The sequence below is a fragment of the Coregonus clupeaformis genome, chromosome 31 (genome assembly GCF_020615455.1).
Source record: "Coregonus clupeaformis isolate EN_2021a chromosome 31, ASM2061545v1, whole genome shotgun sequence".
NCBI lineage: Eukaryota > Metazoa > Chordata > Actinopteri > Salmoniformes > Salmonidae > Coregonus > Coregonus clupeaformis.
This window is the reverse complement of record NC_059222.1, coordinates 27,037,105-27,052,915: the sequence shown is the minus strand read 5'-3', so window position 1 is coordinate 27,052,915 and position 15,811 is coordinate 27,037,105. Positions and strand designations below refer to the sequence as shown.

The window sequence follows — 15,811 nt, the reverse complement described above, 5'->3', positions numbered from 1 at the left end:
ATTTTGGATGTGGAAGAGACATCCCTGAACTGTTAACCCTTAAAGAGCCACAAGAGAACAGAATTTTGTTATATTTTCGTTAATTTCCCAAGACCTATAATAAAATCCTTGTTTTGTTTGAACCTTGTCTCCTTGCACTACTTGAGCAATCCCGCTGAAAGCTGTGTAGCCTCTCGTGACGTCACAACTCCCATAATTCAAACATTGAAAAACACAAAATTCCCCTCACCTCAATGTTTTGTCATGCCAACATGAATTGACCAGGTGGATGAGTTCTTTCAAAGAATTCTTACACAGCACCCTCTAGATTGGGAGTAATAACCCAGAAAACAACAAAGATTCCCACAACTTTAGAGAACATTCCCTTAATAGTCTCATTATGTGGTTACCATGTTCTCAGAATATTATATTTTAATGTTCTAGACACGTTTCATGGGAATATTGCAAGAGCATTCATATGTCAAATATTCTGAGGGTTAGGAGAATATTTCATCAATGTCACACCAAACATACACAGAACATGTTATCAGAATATAAGATATTAATGTTCTGGACACATTTAATGGGAACGTTGCCAGAACATTTGTGTACAGTTTTCTGAGGGTTAGGAGAATATTTCATCAACGTCACACGTGGGACCATAAAGCGACATCCTAAAAACGTCTTTAGGGATGTCCCCGGAGTAAACCGGGAACTAAGTCAATTCATATCTTATATTCTGAGAACATAGCAACCATGTTCTGTGTATGTTTGGTGTGACGTTGATGGAATATTCTCCTAACCCTCAGTAAACTGGACACATGAATGTCCTTGCAACGTCCCATGAAACAGGTCTACAACATTAATATTAGATATTCTAAGAACATGGAAACTACGTTCTGGGTAAGTTCTGTTTGACATTAAGGGAATGTTCTCCGAACTCTAACACCAAAACATGATAAATAGGTTCTCAGGAGGATTTTGCTAACAAAGATAGAATGTTCCCATAACTAACGGAAAACTGGACATTCAAACATCAGGGGAACTTTACGGGTAACATTACGAAAACGTTCTCTCTCCCTAGAATTGTTAGCTGGGAAACACTGTGACAATCAACCCTTGAGACAACCAACCCTGGTCTCCCCTAATGGCCAAAATCGGTACCCATTGGGCACAGACGTTTTGTTTCAATGTAATTTAATTGAAACGTGTGTGCCCAGTGGATAAACAGTAATTGGAAACAGGAAATGAAGGAACAGGAAATATATGAATTATGTTGAATTAACAATAATAAACTATGTGGGTACCTGTCAGACTTGGAATGTTTCCGAAATGCTTCACTGTTCAACTCCTGGAAGGTTCGGTAAGCTTGAGGTTCTGCTGAGATGCCTTGGGCACGCCTGGTTCTAGGTCCAATTATCTGCGCGCTGGGCAGAACGGATTGACATTTGTGCAGTTTTCGTTTTAATTCGTGGATCTCTTCTTCCTTCTCAGCGAGACGCCTCTCCATGTCCTTAATTCTCTCCTCTTTTATCAATAGGATCTTTTTGAAGTCTTCATCTAAATCACTCATGTTTGAATCTGCACAAACTTTCTCCAGGCGAGAATGAAAGATGCTTTAGGGTCCAATGCGATCTGCTACTAAAACGAAAAAATTATGTGGTAGAAATATGGAGATCAAATCGTGTCGAGTCTCCTTGGCACTCCAAAATGTTCTGTTCACGGTAGATAGAGGACAGCTGAGTAACGGCGATGGGGAATGATGGGTGCTGCTTTTCCTCAGTCCCTCCCGTGGTGGGACTAATGATTATATTTCATTGAGAAACCAATTAGGTCTGCTGCCCTTTCTCTCCAGAGAATTTGCGCTTTCAAGCACAAGGCATGCAGAGGAAACTGCCGTCCAACGTTGAAGAACAGCAACTAAACACAGGACAATATTTCAAAAATCATGCTCACTCTCAACCCTAAACTATCTGCCTGAAATAGCATCAATTACCATATGAGCCGGTGGATGACGTAGTTTCATGTAACTTGATCCAGCACTTGAAAACAATGTTTCCTGAAGATCTTATATGCAAAATTGTCTGAGGCTAGTAGCTACCCCTCACAGTCTGACTGACTGCTTGCTCATCAATGAAACCCTTGAGCCAATGTAAGTAGCCCCAATGTGAGAGAGAGAGAGAGAGAGAGAGAGAGAGAGAGAGAGAGAGAGAGAGAGAGAGAGAGAGAGAGAGAGAGAGAGAGAGAGAGAGAGAGAGAGAGAGAGAGAGAGAGAGAGAGAGAGAGAGAGAGAGAGAGAGAGAGAGAGATTAATGTCAAACTGATGAAAATAATTTTGGACATTGGATCAGTGACATTATTGCCCAAACTCCATTTGCTGAAATGATTCAATTGTTTTACTCTCTTTAAAATGCACTTATATGTTATAAATTCCAATCCACATGCTGTGGAGCCAAAATAATTACAAATGGGAGGTGTCATGTGATATGGGTGGTGAGTCACCACACACAGGGACGTGATTATTCTTCAACCCAGCTGTGTTTATGGTTTATTGATCCATCACTTCTATCAATGGTCATCTTGTGTTGTTATTTATCAAAGGACATAAATGTCACCATTTCCTGTCAAATTGCACCACCAGACGATTTCACTTAGAGGCACCTTTTGAATATGCAGGAATGTCCAGTAGCAACTCAGCATTACCAAAAGTTAATATTTTATTTGCAAAAAAACAGATACAGAGCCTGTAGCATTTTGTAACATAGTGATCCATAAAACGTGGTATAGGCCTACTGCTAGCTACAAATACAGAGAGGTGTGCGCACGGACATGCACACACACCCAACCTGAGTTCAAATGCTATTTAGGGTATTTCATTTACTTTCAAAGACATTTCGAAGTAAGTATTTGGATATTGTTTCTTTGAAAATACAAGTGGTTGAATATTGAAATGGATTTGGAAATACACTTGGGAAGTATTAGCATGTATTTGAAAATACTAAAATACACAAAAGTGTATTTTTAAATACAAATAATTAAATACTCCATGCATTTGAACCCAGGTCTGTTTGGTCCTAGGGGTGTTTCAAATAATGTATTTGGAAACAAGTATTGTAAAATAGTGTAAAATAGTAGGCTATATTTATAGTAAATTGTTTGAAAATACTTTAATATACTTTAAATAGAAGTAGTGGATTCTGACAAATTATTAGAAAATACTTATATACACAGAAAATAAGTATTTCTAATAGAAATATCCAAATACAAATGTATACTAAACAAAAATATAAATGCAACATGCAACAACTTAAAAGATTTTACCCAGTTACAGTTCATATAAGGAAATGAGTCAATTGAAATAAATTCATTAGGCCCTCATATATGGATTTCACATGACTGGGCAGAGGCGCACTTGGGAGTCAGGCCCAGCCAATCAGAATGAGTTTTTCCCCACAAAAGGGCTTTATTACAGACTGAAATACTCATCAGTTTCAACTGCTGTCCGGGTGGCTGGTCTCAGACCATCCCGCAGGTGTAGAAGCCAGATGAAGATGTCCTGGGCTGGCGTGGTTACACATGGTCTGCGGTTGTGAAGCCGGTTGGACATACTGCCAAATTCTCTAAAATGACATTGGAGGCGGCTTATGGTAGAGAAATGAACATTTAATTCTCTGGCAACAGCTCTGGTGGACATTCCTGCAGTCAGCATTCCAATTGCACGCTCCCTCAAAACTTGAGGCATCTGTGGCATTGTGTTGTGTGACAAAACTGCACATTTTAGAGTGGCCATTTATTGTCCCCAGCACAAGGTGCACCTGTGTAATGATCATGCTGTTTAATCAGCTTGTTGATATGCCACACCTGTCAGGTGGAAGGATTATCTTGCCAAATGAGAAATGCTCACTAACAGGAATGTAAACAAATTTGTGTGAAAAATTTGAGAGAAATAAGCTTTTTGTGCGTATGGAACTTTTCTGGAATCTTTTATTTCAACTCATAAAACATGGGACCAACACCTTACATGTTGCGTTTATATTTCTGTTCAGTATATTTGAACCCAGGTTTGACACGCACACATTATCTCCCCAACATTGCTCAAATGTAAATATCCACTGCTAACAGTGCCGTCACCGGTCGCAAAATGTCCTTTCATAGGAGTCATTAATATTACATTGGGTGATTGGTTGAGCCTTCTTGTGTGTGTGACATCAGACAGATGCACTGCGCAGCTGTCTGTTTAGCTGGCATGAGCGGTGAGCACCGAATGACTTGGGAAACCCAGCTTCAGCTTAATCAGAGAGGAAGAGGCGAAGTGAGAGGGTTTATTTACTCCACCCAAAATCTGTCCACGAAAATAAGACCATGAAGTGAGGAATTTTTGTATGGAGGTCAATGAGAGAGTGTCGAATTTGTTGAACAAAAAATGGAATTGCTAATTTGCTACATGAGCCTTATTTGATCAAATAGAAGTTTCGTAATAGTTAGGTTGTTATGAATGCACTGATATAAGTTGTTCACACTTTATATCAGAGTTGTTCACACGTGCATCTGCCCTCTCATTGGCTAGAATGGTCCCACCTGATCTCGCCTCCTCCTGCCTGCCTTCCATCTTTGAGGACATGTATTTCCATTGTTAGAGCGGTCACTCGAATACCTTGTCAATATAATAGAACATTTTAGGCTTAATTAATTGTGAAATAAATGAAAACCTCAGCAGCTAGCTACCAATCTATTTTAGTTTCACTGTCCTATTATTCATAAAACAAGTCTCTAATATTTATTTTTACCTTTCCACAAATCTGTTGCTTGATATGAGCAAGTTGACCCAAATGTATCAAAGAACAGAAAATTCACGATTGGTTGGCTAATAGTGGCTAGTGCTGAGCAATTTGTGCTTTTTGAAGTCGGTTCGATTTATGTTCGATTATTTAAAAAAATAATCACGGTTTTCTATTTCAATTATTTTTTTAACATTAAATGCACTATGCATTATGTGGGTTAATTGCTGTAACAACACAGCATAAAACAAGTAATAAAAGTCCCATGATGGTAGTGACTGCCCATTACTGCTTATTACTTATTAACCATCATTTATTCACATTACTTTACTTCAATAAAATATTTCAGTTGTGGTGTATATTAAATTTGTTTTATTTGATGACTTTATTATTTCATTCCAAGTCATCATCTCATCTCTACTCATCTCCACAGAGCTGCTGCCTATGCTGTGTGACAAAATCACTATTTTAGTAGTTCTTCAAAGTAAATAAGGCATACTTTTATGACTGCTGAATACTAACTATCGATCACTTAGATCATGTATTTTCAGACAGAGATACCTCATGAAGCAACTGCTCACTATCCCTCCCGATCCAGCATTTTTCTGTCTCTTCTCTCCCACTCTGTTTCTGCTCGCCCTGCTTAGACCAGACAAGTAGGTGAGCAATGGATTATGGTCAATGTAGTTCATTACTAAGTTTTCTGCGCTAAACTGCGCTAAACTACAAATCCCTACTACATTGCACAGTTCGGGCTTGATCTGATTTATCTTTAGAGAAACTGCGCATTGAGCTCAGAAGAAAATTAATGAAATTGAATTTCATTAGTCATGGCCTCTGCCTGGCCAGTAAGCTAGCTAGCTATATTTAAGTAATTTAGCTAGCCTCCTAAATGCGGTTGTCAGTGGATAAACTAACTATTAATTGAACATGTTTGTCTGAAAACCAACTAGTCACCAGTTATTGTTGCCCATGGCTATTTTAGCCCCGAGTCTAGCTAGCGGAGTCGTTTGGTGTCCACGATTAGGTAACTGTTAGCTAGCTAGTTGGCTACTGCCTGGCCAGTGTGAGCCAGCATGCTAGCTAGCTACATTTCAGTCAGTAGCTATCCTTCTAAATAATGTGGTGGTCACTGGATAAACTATCTATGAGTTGAACATATTTAGGTAAAAACAAACTAGTAGCCAGTTGTTGTTGCCTATGGTGGAAACATATCTAACCTGCTGGCTCCTGAAGCCTACGTGACATGTCTATGTACAGTACCAGTCAAAAGTTTGGACACACCTACTCATTCAATGGTTTTTCTTTATTTGTACTATTTTATACATTGTAGAATAATAGTGAAGACATCAAAACTATGAAATAACACATGGAATTATGTAGTAACCAAAAAAGTGTTAAACAAATCCAAATATATGAGATTATATTTGAGATTCTTCAAATAGCCACCCTTTGCCTTGATGACAGCTTTACACATTCTTGGCATTCTCTCAACCAGCTTAATGAGGAATGCTTTTCCAACAGTCTTGAAGGAGTTCCCACATATGCTGAGCACTTGTTGGCTGCTTTTCCTTCACTCTGCCGTCCGACTCATCCCAAACCATCTCAATTGGGTTGAGGTCGGGGGATTGTGGAGGCCAGGTCATCTGATGCAGCACTCCATCACTCTCCTTCTTGGTAAAATAGCCCTTACACAGCCTGGAGGTGTGTTGGGTCATTGTCCTGTTGAAAAACAAATGATAGTCCCACTAAGCCCAAACCAGATGGGATGGCGTATCGCTGCAGAATGCTGTGTTAGCCATGCCGGTTAAGCGTGCCTTGAATTCTAAATAAATCACAGACAGTGTCATCAGCAAAGCACCCCCACACCAAAACACCTCCTCCTCCATGCTTTACGGTGGGAACTACACATGCGGAGATCATCCGTTCACCCACACCGCGTCTCACAAAGACACGGCGGTTGGAACCAAAAATCTCAAATTTGGACTCCAGACCAAAGGACAAATTTCCACCGGTCTAATGTCCATTGCTCGTTTCTTGGCCCAAGCAGGTCTCTTCTTCTTATTGGTGTCCTTTAGTAGTGGTTTCTTTGCAGCAGAATCGACCATGAAGGCCTGATTCACACAGTCCCCTCTGAACAGTTGATGTTGAGATGTGTCTGTGACTTGAACTCTGTGAAGCATTTATTTGGGCTGCAATTTCTGAGGCTGGTATCTCTAATGAACTTATCCTCTGCAGCAGTGGTAAATCTGGGTCTTCCATTCCTGTGGTGGTCCTCATGAGAGCCCATTTCATCATAGCGATTGATGGTTTTTGCGACTACACTTGAAGAAACTTTCAAAGTTCTTGAAATATTCCGTATTGACTGACCTTCATGTCTTAAAGTAATGATGGACTGTTGTTTCTCTTTGCTTATTTGAGCTGTTCTTGCCATAATATGGACCAAATAGGGCTGTCTTCTGTATACCCCCCCTACCTTGTCAGAACACAAATGATTGGCTCAAACGCACAAATTCCACAAATAAAGTTTTAAGAAGGCACACCTGTTAATTGAAATGCATTCCAGGTGACTACCGCATGAAGCTGGTTGAGAGAATGCTAAGAGTGTGAAAAGCTGTCATCAAGGCAAAGGGTGGCTACTTTGAAGAATCTAAAATCAAAAATATATTTTGATTAGTTTAACATTTTTTTGGTTACTACATGATTCCATATGTGTTATTTCATAGTTTTGATGTCTTCACTATTATTCTACAATGTAAAAGATAGTATGTTATTGGGGTGCGGGAATATTAGATGCCTTTTCATTTTAAGATAACTGTCATTGAAGTTGGTGGTTACTACTGGTTTTAGATCCGAGGGGAGAGAAATTGTCCGTCATTGTCTTGTGTTTTGGTAAGGGCTCAGAATGATGTCACGCCCCCAATAAGGCTCAACCAATCACCTGACGGATAATAATTACTTTGCCTCTGGCTATCCTACTGAAGAAAATTTCACTCACCGGTCAACCTGACTTTGTCATTCAGCACATCTAACAAAGGGGATACTACTATGATTGACAAAATGTGAGCATAAGGCAGTTATCACTCCAGAATAGATCATCTGGCCCATCCTTATCTCCACTGGGGGTATTGTGTTTCAGAGGAGTCAGGCAGGGCAGACATTAGTCACCTCCTTCCTGTAATGCATACAGATTCTCTCATTGAAACCAGAGAGTGTCTCTAAGGGAACACACACAGGATGTTTCAAAATCAATATTGTTTGCCTCATTCGCTTGGCCAGCAGACATGATGGACGGATGGACTACAGCAGAGCAGAGCACTCACGCCAAGGCCCCATACTGTTGGACAGACAAAGGGGCAAAGAGGTTAAAGGTGTGGTACAGGTCAATTGTTTTGAGGGAGCAATGGACAGAACAAAAATAAAGTATACACACAATACAGGACGGAGCAATGGACACCAATACAGTACATACAGTAAAGAGTGATGGACACACATGGATCTTCCCACCATTAAAGTGCCTTTTGGGAAGTGTAATTAAAAAATATATTTATTTCACCAAATTTGTCTATCTGCCAATTAAGCACCAATTATGTAACAGGGTTGACCGTAACAAGGTTGACCTTTTCATCTTAAATCAGCCATAAATCCCCTTGTAACAGGGGAATGGAAGCATGTTGTGTGCAACAGGGAGGGGCAATTGAATGCAAGCTTCACAAAAAAAGTACATTGTTAAAACATTTCTAGCCTATCTATCTATGGGTAACAGGGTTGATGTGTTATGCAATGCACTGTTTTCCACCACAAAACACCCGAAAATGGCCAAAACATTTTGGGGTTAAGTGGGTTTAAATCTTCCTAGAAGTGTCAGAAAAACATGACGAGGGACATGTCAAAATGCAGATTTTGGGTACTTTAGCAAGTCCTTGTTCATTGGGGGGTCAAAGGCACACAAAAGGCCCTATGTGGAATAACCCACATATTATCGGTACATACACAATTCACTTTACACATTCTGATTAATTTGTCAGAGGTTATTGGAAGGTGTTTATTTTTAGGACTGTTCTCTCACTTTGTTCTCTGAGCTGTAACATATTTACCTGGTATAATCACTGTACCAGGGGATGAAACAGATGCCTCTTCATCACAGCTCCCCATATTGCTAAAGCTCTTGAAAAACGTGATATTATTCATGCCTGGATGTATGCTATTCTCACAAGGCTTTGAAGAGAGTAGAGACAGAAGCCTGGAGATTCAAAGCTACAGCCAGACATTGTCCAGATAGGCTCTAATGCCATTTTAACTAAACTTGGCATACATTACTAAAAAAAATTCTAGGCATTTAAAGCATAACTGTTAGAGTAGCTTGACCTTCTTTAGCTTATGAGAGGAATTATTCTCTGTCAGCACTGTGCAGTGACTAATGGGCACTTTTCCAGATGGTCACTGAAGGAGATCTCTCAAGGCAAATGGTTAACCTCTACGGGATCGGTGTCCCGTATATATTCCAGGACATTGACATGTGTTATATGGGCAGAAAGCTTAAAGTCTTGTTAATCTAACTGCACTGTCCAATTTGCAATAGCTATTACAGTGAAAAAATACCATGCTATTGTTTGAGGAGAGTGTACCTCAACAACAAAAAACTTATCACGGCAACTGGTTTGATACATTCACCTCTGAAGGTAAATAATGTACTTACATTCAGTAATCTTGCTCTGATTTGTCATCCTGACGGTCCCAGAGATAAAATGTAGCATAGTTTTGTTTGATAAAATCCATTTTTATATTCAAATGTAGGAACTGGGTTCTACAGTTTGAACACTTGCTGTGTCTGGCTCCACACCCACCCAGCCCGGCCATCTAGATGTGTGAAAGTTAGTGTATAAGCTAATGATCCGTCATGTATGACATTCCTGGGAGAGTGTAAACTTACATTTTGTATTACCATATCATTTTTGTATGTTCTCTATAGTTATGTACTTGAAAATGTATCAATTGACCATTTCGGCACATTTGGGCAGACTTGACACAAAATAGTCCAGTATTGCAATGCTTCACTGGAACAATCTGAAACTTTGCACACACACTGCTGCCATCTAGTGGCCAAAATCTAAATTGCGCCTAAACGGCAATATTATATTGTGACCTTTCTCTTTCATTTCAAAGATGATGGAACAAAACAAAAAATAGAACACGCATGTTTTTTTGTTTGTATTATCTTTTACCAGATCTAATGTGTTATATTCTCCTACATTAATTTCACATTTACACAAACTTTAAAGTGTTGCCTTTCAAATGGTATGAAGAACTCCCGAGTGGCGCAGTGGTCTAAGGCCCTGCATTGCAGTGCTAACTGTGCCACTAGAGATCTTGGTTTGAATCCAGGCTCTGTCGTAGCCGGCCGCGACCGGGAGACCCGTGGGGCGGTGCACAATTGGCCCAGGGTAGGGGAGGGAATGGCTGGCAGGGATGTAGCTCAGTTGGTAGAGCATGGCATTTGCAATGCCAGGGTTGTGGGTTTGTTTCCCACAGGGGGCCAGTATGAAAATAATAACTGTAAGTCGCTCTGGATAAGAGCGTCTGCTAAATGACTAAAATGTAAATGTAAGAATATGCATGTCCTGAGCTACAGGCAGTAAAAAAGGGTCCTCAATATCAGTTCTGGGTAACAATTAAGTGCCCTACTGTGATTGTTTTCAATTAAAATGGTCAAAAATAAGCAACAATAGCTATTTTGCTATGACTGTCTGGGAGTGGTCTGAGTGGGTAGGGGAAAACTGAAAACGAGCTGTTATTGGCAGAGAGGTTTGGTACTCTCTTTCTTGGTCAATTCACTAATTTACCGTCTGATGATGTCACCAGGCAGGCCAAAACTCCATCACACCAAAACAGGCAGACATTTCAGGCAAACTTTTCAAACAGCTCTTGCACTATAATTTTCACATTTTCACAGTATTATTCCAACCTCGCAATGTGGAAATATATCTGAAAACACAGGAAAACACGTATTTTACTGCAGTGAGCCTATAAGACAACAAACTGTGCCTGAAACCATCAGCGACCTATCCTGATGATGGGGTTTTGTATAAAATTAGATCCTCCCTCCCTTAGTTCTCCATCTACCACTGTCTTTCTGCCTCAATTTCTCTATCTCCATTTATTTTTCTCTTCCTTATCTGGCTCTTATCTCTCTTACCCTCTATCTTTCTCTTTCCTTCTTTCTTGTGTGTATGCCCTTCTCATTCTCTCTCCCTCTTCCTGTGTCCCTGTCTCTCTCTCTCGCTCTCTCTTTTCTTTGTCCCTCTCACTCTTTCTGTCTACATGTAAAGAATGGGGCACAGCTGAAAAGGTCAGAGCACTTGTATCATATTATTTTAGATGTGGCAATAAGAAACTGTCAGGGAGGATAAGCTGCAGTGTGCAGCTCTCTAGGAGAGAGGGGGGCCGGCGAATAAAATATTAATATTGGGCTGGCAGCCAGCCATAAAATGTAAGATGAATTTGGAGAAATTCTGAGGGAGAAATGATTATCGCTTGAAAAATAGAGATCAACTCTTGGAGCAGCTGCTGAATTAGGAGTTTTCCGATTTTTTACATAACAAACAAAGATTTACATATTGAATACTTTACAGGGGTTACTGATATGCTTGATGATTCATGTAATACATTATTATTATGCTGAGTCATGTTTTCCCTTTCATAATGGTAATCATAATTGCATGCATAAATTATTATCATGACTTTCATTTTAGTCCTCACCAACCTTATAAAGATTAAGCTCTATTCTATATTATATAAGGCGTCACTGTTGAATTATCAATGGGAAGACATGAATCACAAAACTGAAACAATATGTGCATTGTGCACATACTGTAATACCTTGTCCATCTGTGTGTGTGTGATAAAGAAGGGTGTGCCACTCTGAGCCCAGACTCACATCACAGTGTTCAGTCAGTCAGAGCTCAGTAATGGTGCCACCCTGTCTCTCCTTCCTATAATATACTCTACACACGCTCTATTGAGAGGAAGGGCTGGGCGACCTCCCATGTGATCTATTCCACTACTGCCCATTCAACAGTGCTGCGGCTACTTTGGAGTCATTAGGACCCTACTCAGCCTACAATTGACTTTTGTCTGAGAAGTGCAGCAAGAAAGAACAACCCTATAGTTTGTACTGTACGTATGAAGGCTTTTTGAAGAAAGATCCTCAACACTTTTATCATACTACTTATAGGCTACTGCCTTGCTTTCTATATTTTGACCATGCTGCTTTTTTCAGTCTGTTTTTGAGTCACCTGTTTTTGATTATTGGAGTTTGAACTGCATTGATAGGTCCTCAGTACAAAATATTACAGTGTTTGTAGATAATATCTGATGATTAGATAATATCTCATGTTTATGTCTGCATAGAGCTCTCTACCAGTAGGTATGATAATAACAATAGAGTTAGACAGATTTCCAAGCACACAGTTTGTCCCTCCCCCATCGAAGAACCATTATAGGATAAGTAGCAGCCAACCATTATGTCATGTCATGTATAATTTATTTACTTAAATGACAGCCCTTCTGGTGTGCAATATACTCACACACTATCACCTATGACCCATTAGTACCCATGTCGTTTTACTGCAGTAATTGAGAACCAGACTTCTAGTGCAATTAGCAACCATCCTCTCCTCTACCACTGCTTCAGCTGCTCAGCAGTGAGATACTGCCTAAGGCATCAAAAGCATTTCATCATCCTCCTATTTCACTGACTCACTCTGAGAGGCAGATTCATCCCAAAAAAAAAAAAAAGTGGTTTTGTAGCTTACAGTATGCTTGTCTCCTCTTTCTCAGAGGACAGGGATAAGAGAGCGAGAGAGCGCGAGAGAGAGAAAGAGAGAGAGAGCGAGAGAGAGAGAGTCAACACTGTATATATACATAATATGACATTTGAAATGTCTTTATTCTTTTGGAACTTCTGAGTGTAATGTTTACTGTTAATATTTATTGTTTATTTCACTTTTGTTTACTATCTACTTCACTTGCTTTGGCAATGTTAACATACGTTTCCCATGCCAATAAAGCCCTTAAATTGAAATTTAATTGAATTGAGAGAGAGAGGAGAACTGTTTCATATCACCACAGCGGCCTCCTCCAGTCAATAAACATCACATAAAAGACCAGCCTTCCTCTCACTGCCTTTTTAGAAGAGCACATTAATATTCAGAGATGCCTCAAGGAGCAGAAATAGAAAGATGCGGAGGAAGATCAATATAGGAAGCTACCTCAGTGTCCCTATATTGCTGAGCACAATGGGGGACTAATTGGTTGCTGATACTTTTAGACAAGTTGTTGTGACACTTGATGCCTTGAACCTACGCTTGAAGCACTGTACCTAGCATGACACTGATACATTTTGAATACAATTATAATTGTTTTGTAGGCATTATCTAACATAAATAGGTAGCAAGATTAATGCATGCCCATGAGATTGAAAGAAAAAGCCATATCTCAGACTGCCCATCTTAATCTTTTCTTTTTTTTGGCCAGTCTGAGATATGTCTTTTTCTTTGCAACTCTGCCTAGAAGGTCAGCATCCCGGAGTCGCCTCTTCACTGTTGACGTTGAGACTGGTGTTTTGCAGGTACTATTTAATGAAGCTGCCAGTTGAGGAACTGTGAGGCGTCTGTTTCTCAAACTAGACACTCTAATGTATTTGTCCTCTTGCTCAGTTGTGCACCGGGGCCTCCCACTCCTCTTTCTATTCTGGTTAGAGCCAGTTTGCGCTGTTCTGTGAAGGGAGTAGTACACAGCGTTGTACGAGATCTTCAGTTTCTTGGCAATTTCTCGCATGGAATAGCCTTCATTTCTCAGAACAAGAATAGACTGACGAGTTTCAGAACAAAGTTATTTGTTTCTAGACATTTTGAGCCTGTAATCGAACCCACAATTGCTGATGCTCCAGATACTCAACTAGTCTTTAATCAGCACAACCGTTTTCAGCTGTGCTAACATAATTGCAAAAGGGTTTTCTAATGATCAATTCGCCTTTTAAAATGATAAACTTGGATTAGCAAACACAACGTGCCATTGGAACACAGGACTGATGGTTGCTGATAATGGGCCTCTGTACACCTATGTAGATATTTCATTAAAAATCAGCCGTTTACAGCTACAATAGCCATTTACAACATTAACAATGTCTATTCTGTATTTCTGATCAATTTGTTGTTGTTTTAATGGACAAAAATATATTTTCTTTCGAAAACAAGGACATTTCTAAGTGACCCCAAACTTTTGAACGGTAGTGTACATTGTAATATTGTTATATGGTAGTATTATACATTTTGTCTTGTAGATATGTAGTGGTGTAATAATGTTATATGATGTACTGTTTTATATTTTGTTTTATGTGTGATGTACTGTAAGTGCCTTAATGGGTTTGGACCCCAGGAAGAGTAGATGCTGCCTTGACAGCAGCCTATGGTGATCCCTAATAAATACACATCTCCTCTAACTTTGGGTTCAAACAAATGTAATTGTCTCAAACTAACCTCATTATTCTACCAAATTACAATAAAGATGCTCCACCACATCATAACAAATGTTGTTCATCCTGAGTTATTTAATCCCGTCTGTCTGCTTTCTGACCCGAAGTCATCAGTCTGTCCCACACACCATGGGCTTTAAAAACCTCATAAATCAAGCTATCTTTGACCAAAGAGGATAGAGCTGACTGAGAGAATGTGGCAAATTGCTCCATTCGGCCACGGTGGATTTCTCCATGTCAGTGTTTTAGTGCCAGGTTGTCATTCCAGCTATCACCCAGAGCAGCTGATACCAGTCCAGGGACACCCTCCAACAACCCCCTCAGACTGGACACCACTTATGAATGCAAAATGTCAAAATGCATTTACACAGTGCAACAACACAGCAGTGCTTTATGTTATGAGATAAGTGATTAATGAATGTTTTTTTTTAAACTAAGGGCTGATCACATGCTGGACAAACTTGATTAAATACACCTTACCCCTTGTTAGTCTCAGAGTTTCCTCACAGGTTGATTAATGTGACCTGTTTTCCTCACACCATCAGATAACAGTGATTAAGTGTCCGTCAGATAAGTGATTGGCAATTTTATTTTATTTTATTTTTTAGCACTGCCAGAGAGTCACACTGCAAGCCAACCCTGTTTCTTATCTATGATGTTTATATGCAGGAAACATTTTCCAAGGTAGGGACACTCTGGAATGACTGATTTGTTTTCCGTGTGTCAGAGCCGAGATGCCCAGTAGATTTGCTTCACTGGGACATACAGACACGCAGTGTTCTGTTGTATTGTGACAGGCCAGGAGGGAACCATTATAACCATCTGTCACACAGTACCTTAATAAACAGGAAGCTGTCATCTAACATCCTGTTGACTTCCTCCCATGCCACTTCCTTTGATATCAGCTCTGCCCTGTGATGGATGGCTCCATTTTGGTATATCTGTAACATCAAACAAAAGATGGATGAAGCACACGGCAGAAATTGAGTGCAAGGCCTTTTTTCTGAGGACATTAACAATTACTGTATACAGAATTCATAGTATCTAAATGTTGATGTTTTCCTGAGTGTATGAAATGCTGAGATGTACACAGCCTTCATGGATGTTAGAAGATGTCTAACTACACGGTTGAGTTGATAAACAATGCCTGGTCAGAGATGTCCTTGTGGTGGTTTTCTGTTTGAATGAGCATGGCGCTAGAGGAGGTCACCCAGAATAATAATGCCACATCCCTACAGAGACAAATGCTCAGTAACACCAAGTGGAAAACAACAGACACTCCAAAGGACAGATGGGATCTGGGATCTACAGAAGGGGCCAAATTTCTCGCAAGGCTGCCTCATTATTACTTAATTCCGATTAAATGAGGTAATGCTGGGGAAATGTTTAAGCCAGCTTTCTCACTTTTTGGTTCAAGTGAGCCACCAGTAAAGGTACCACCACTCACTGCTTATGGGTTTATCTGTTCAACCACTCAGTGGCGCTAGAGAGTCGATAAGACGTGACAGACTGCTGGAGG

The 15,811-nt window shown here is 39.9% G+C and overlaps 1 protein-coding gene across 1 annotated transcript in view; it reads right to left on the bottom strand.

Moving 5' to 3' along the window:
• LOC121547345 (cGMP-dependent protein kinase 1) overlaps positions 1-2,073 on the bottom strand; it is a 179,432-nt gene extending 177,359 nt beyond the window's left edge. Inside the window, exon 1 of the mRNA XM_041858562.2 lies at positions 1,287-2,073. Coding sequence (XP_041714496.1) covers positions 1,287-1,552 — 266 coding nt within the window. The 5' untranslated portion in view covers positions 1,553-2,073. The remainder of the gene's footprint in view (positions 1-1,286) is intronic.
• Positions 2,074-15,811: the final 13,738 nt, after the last annotated feature.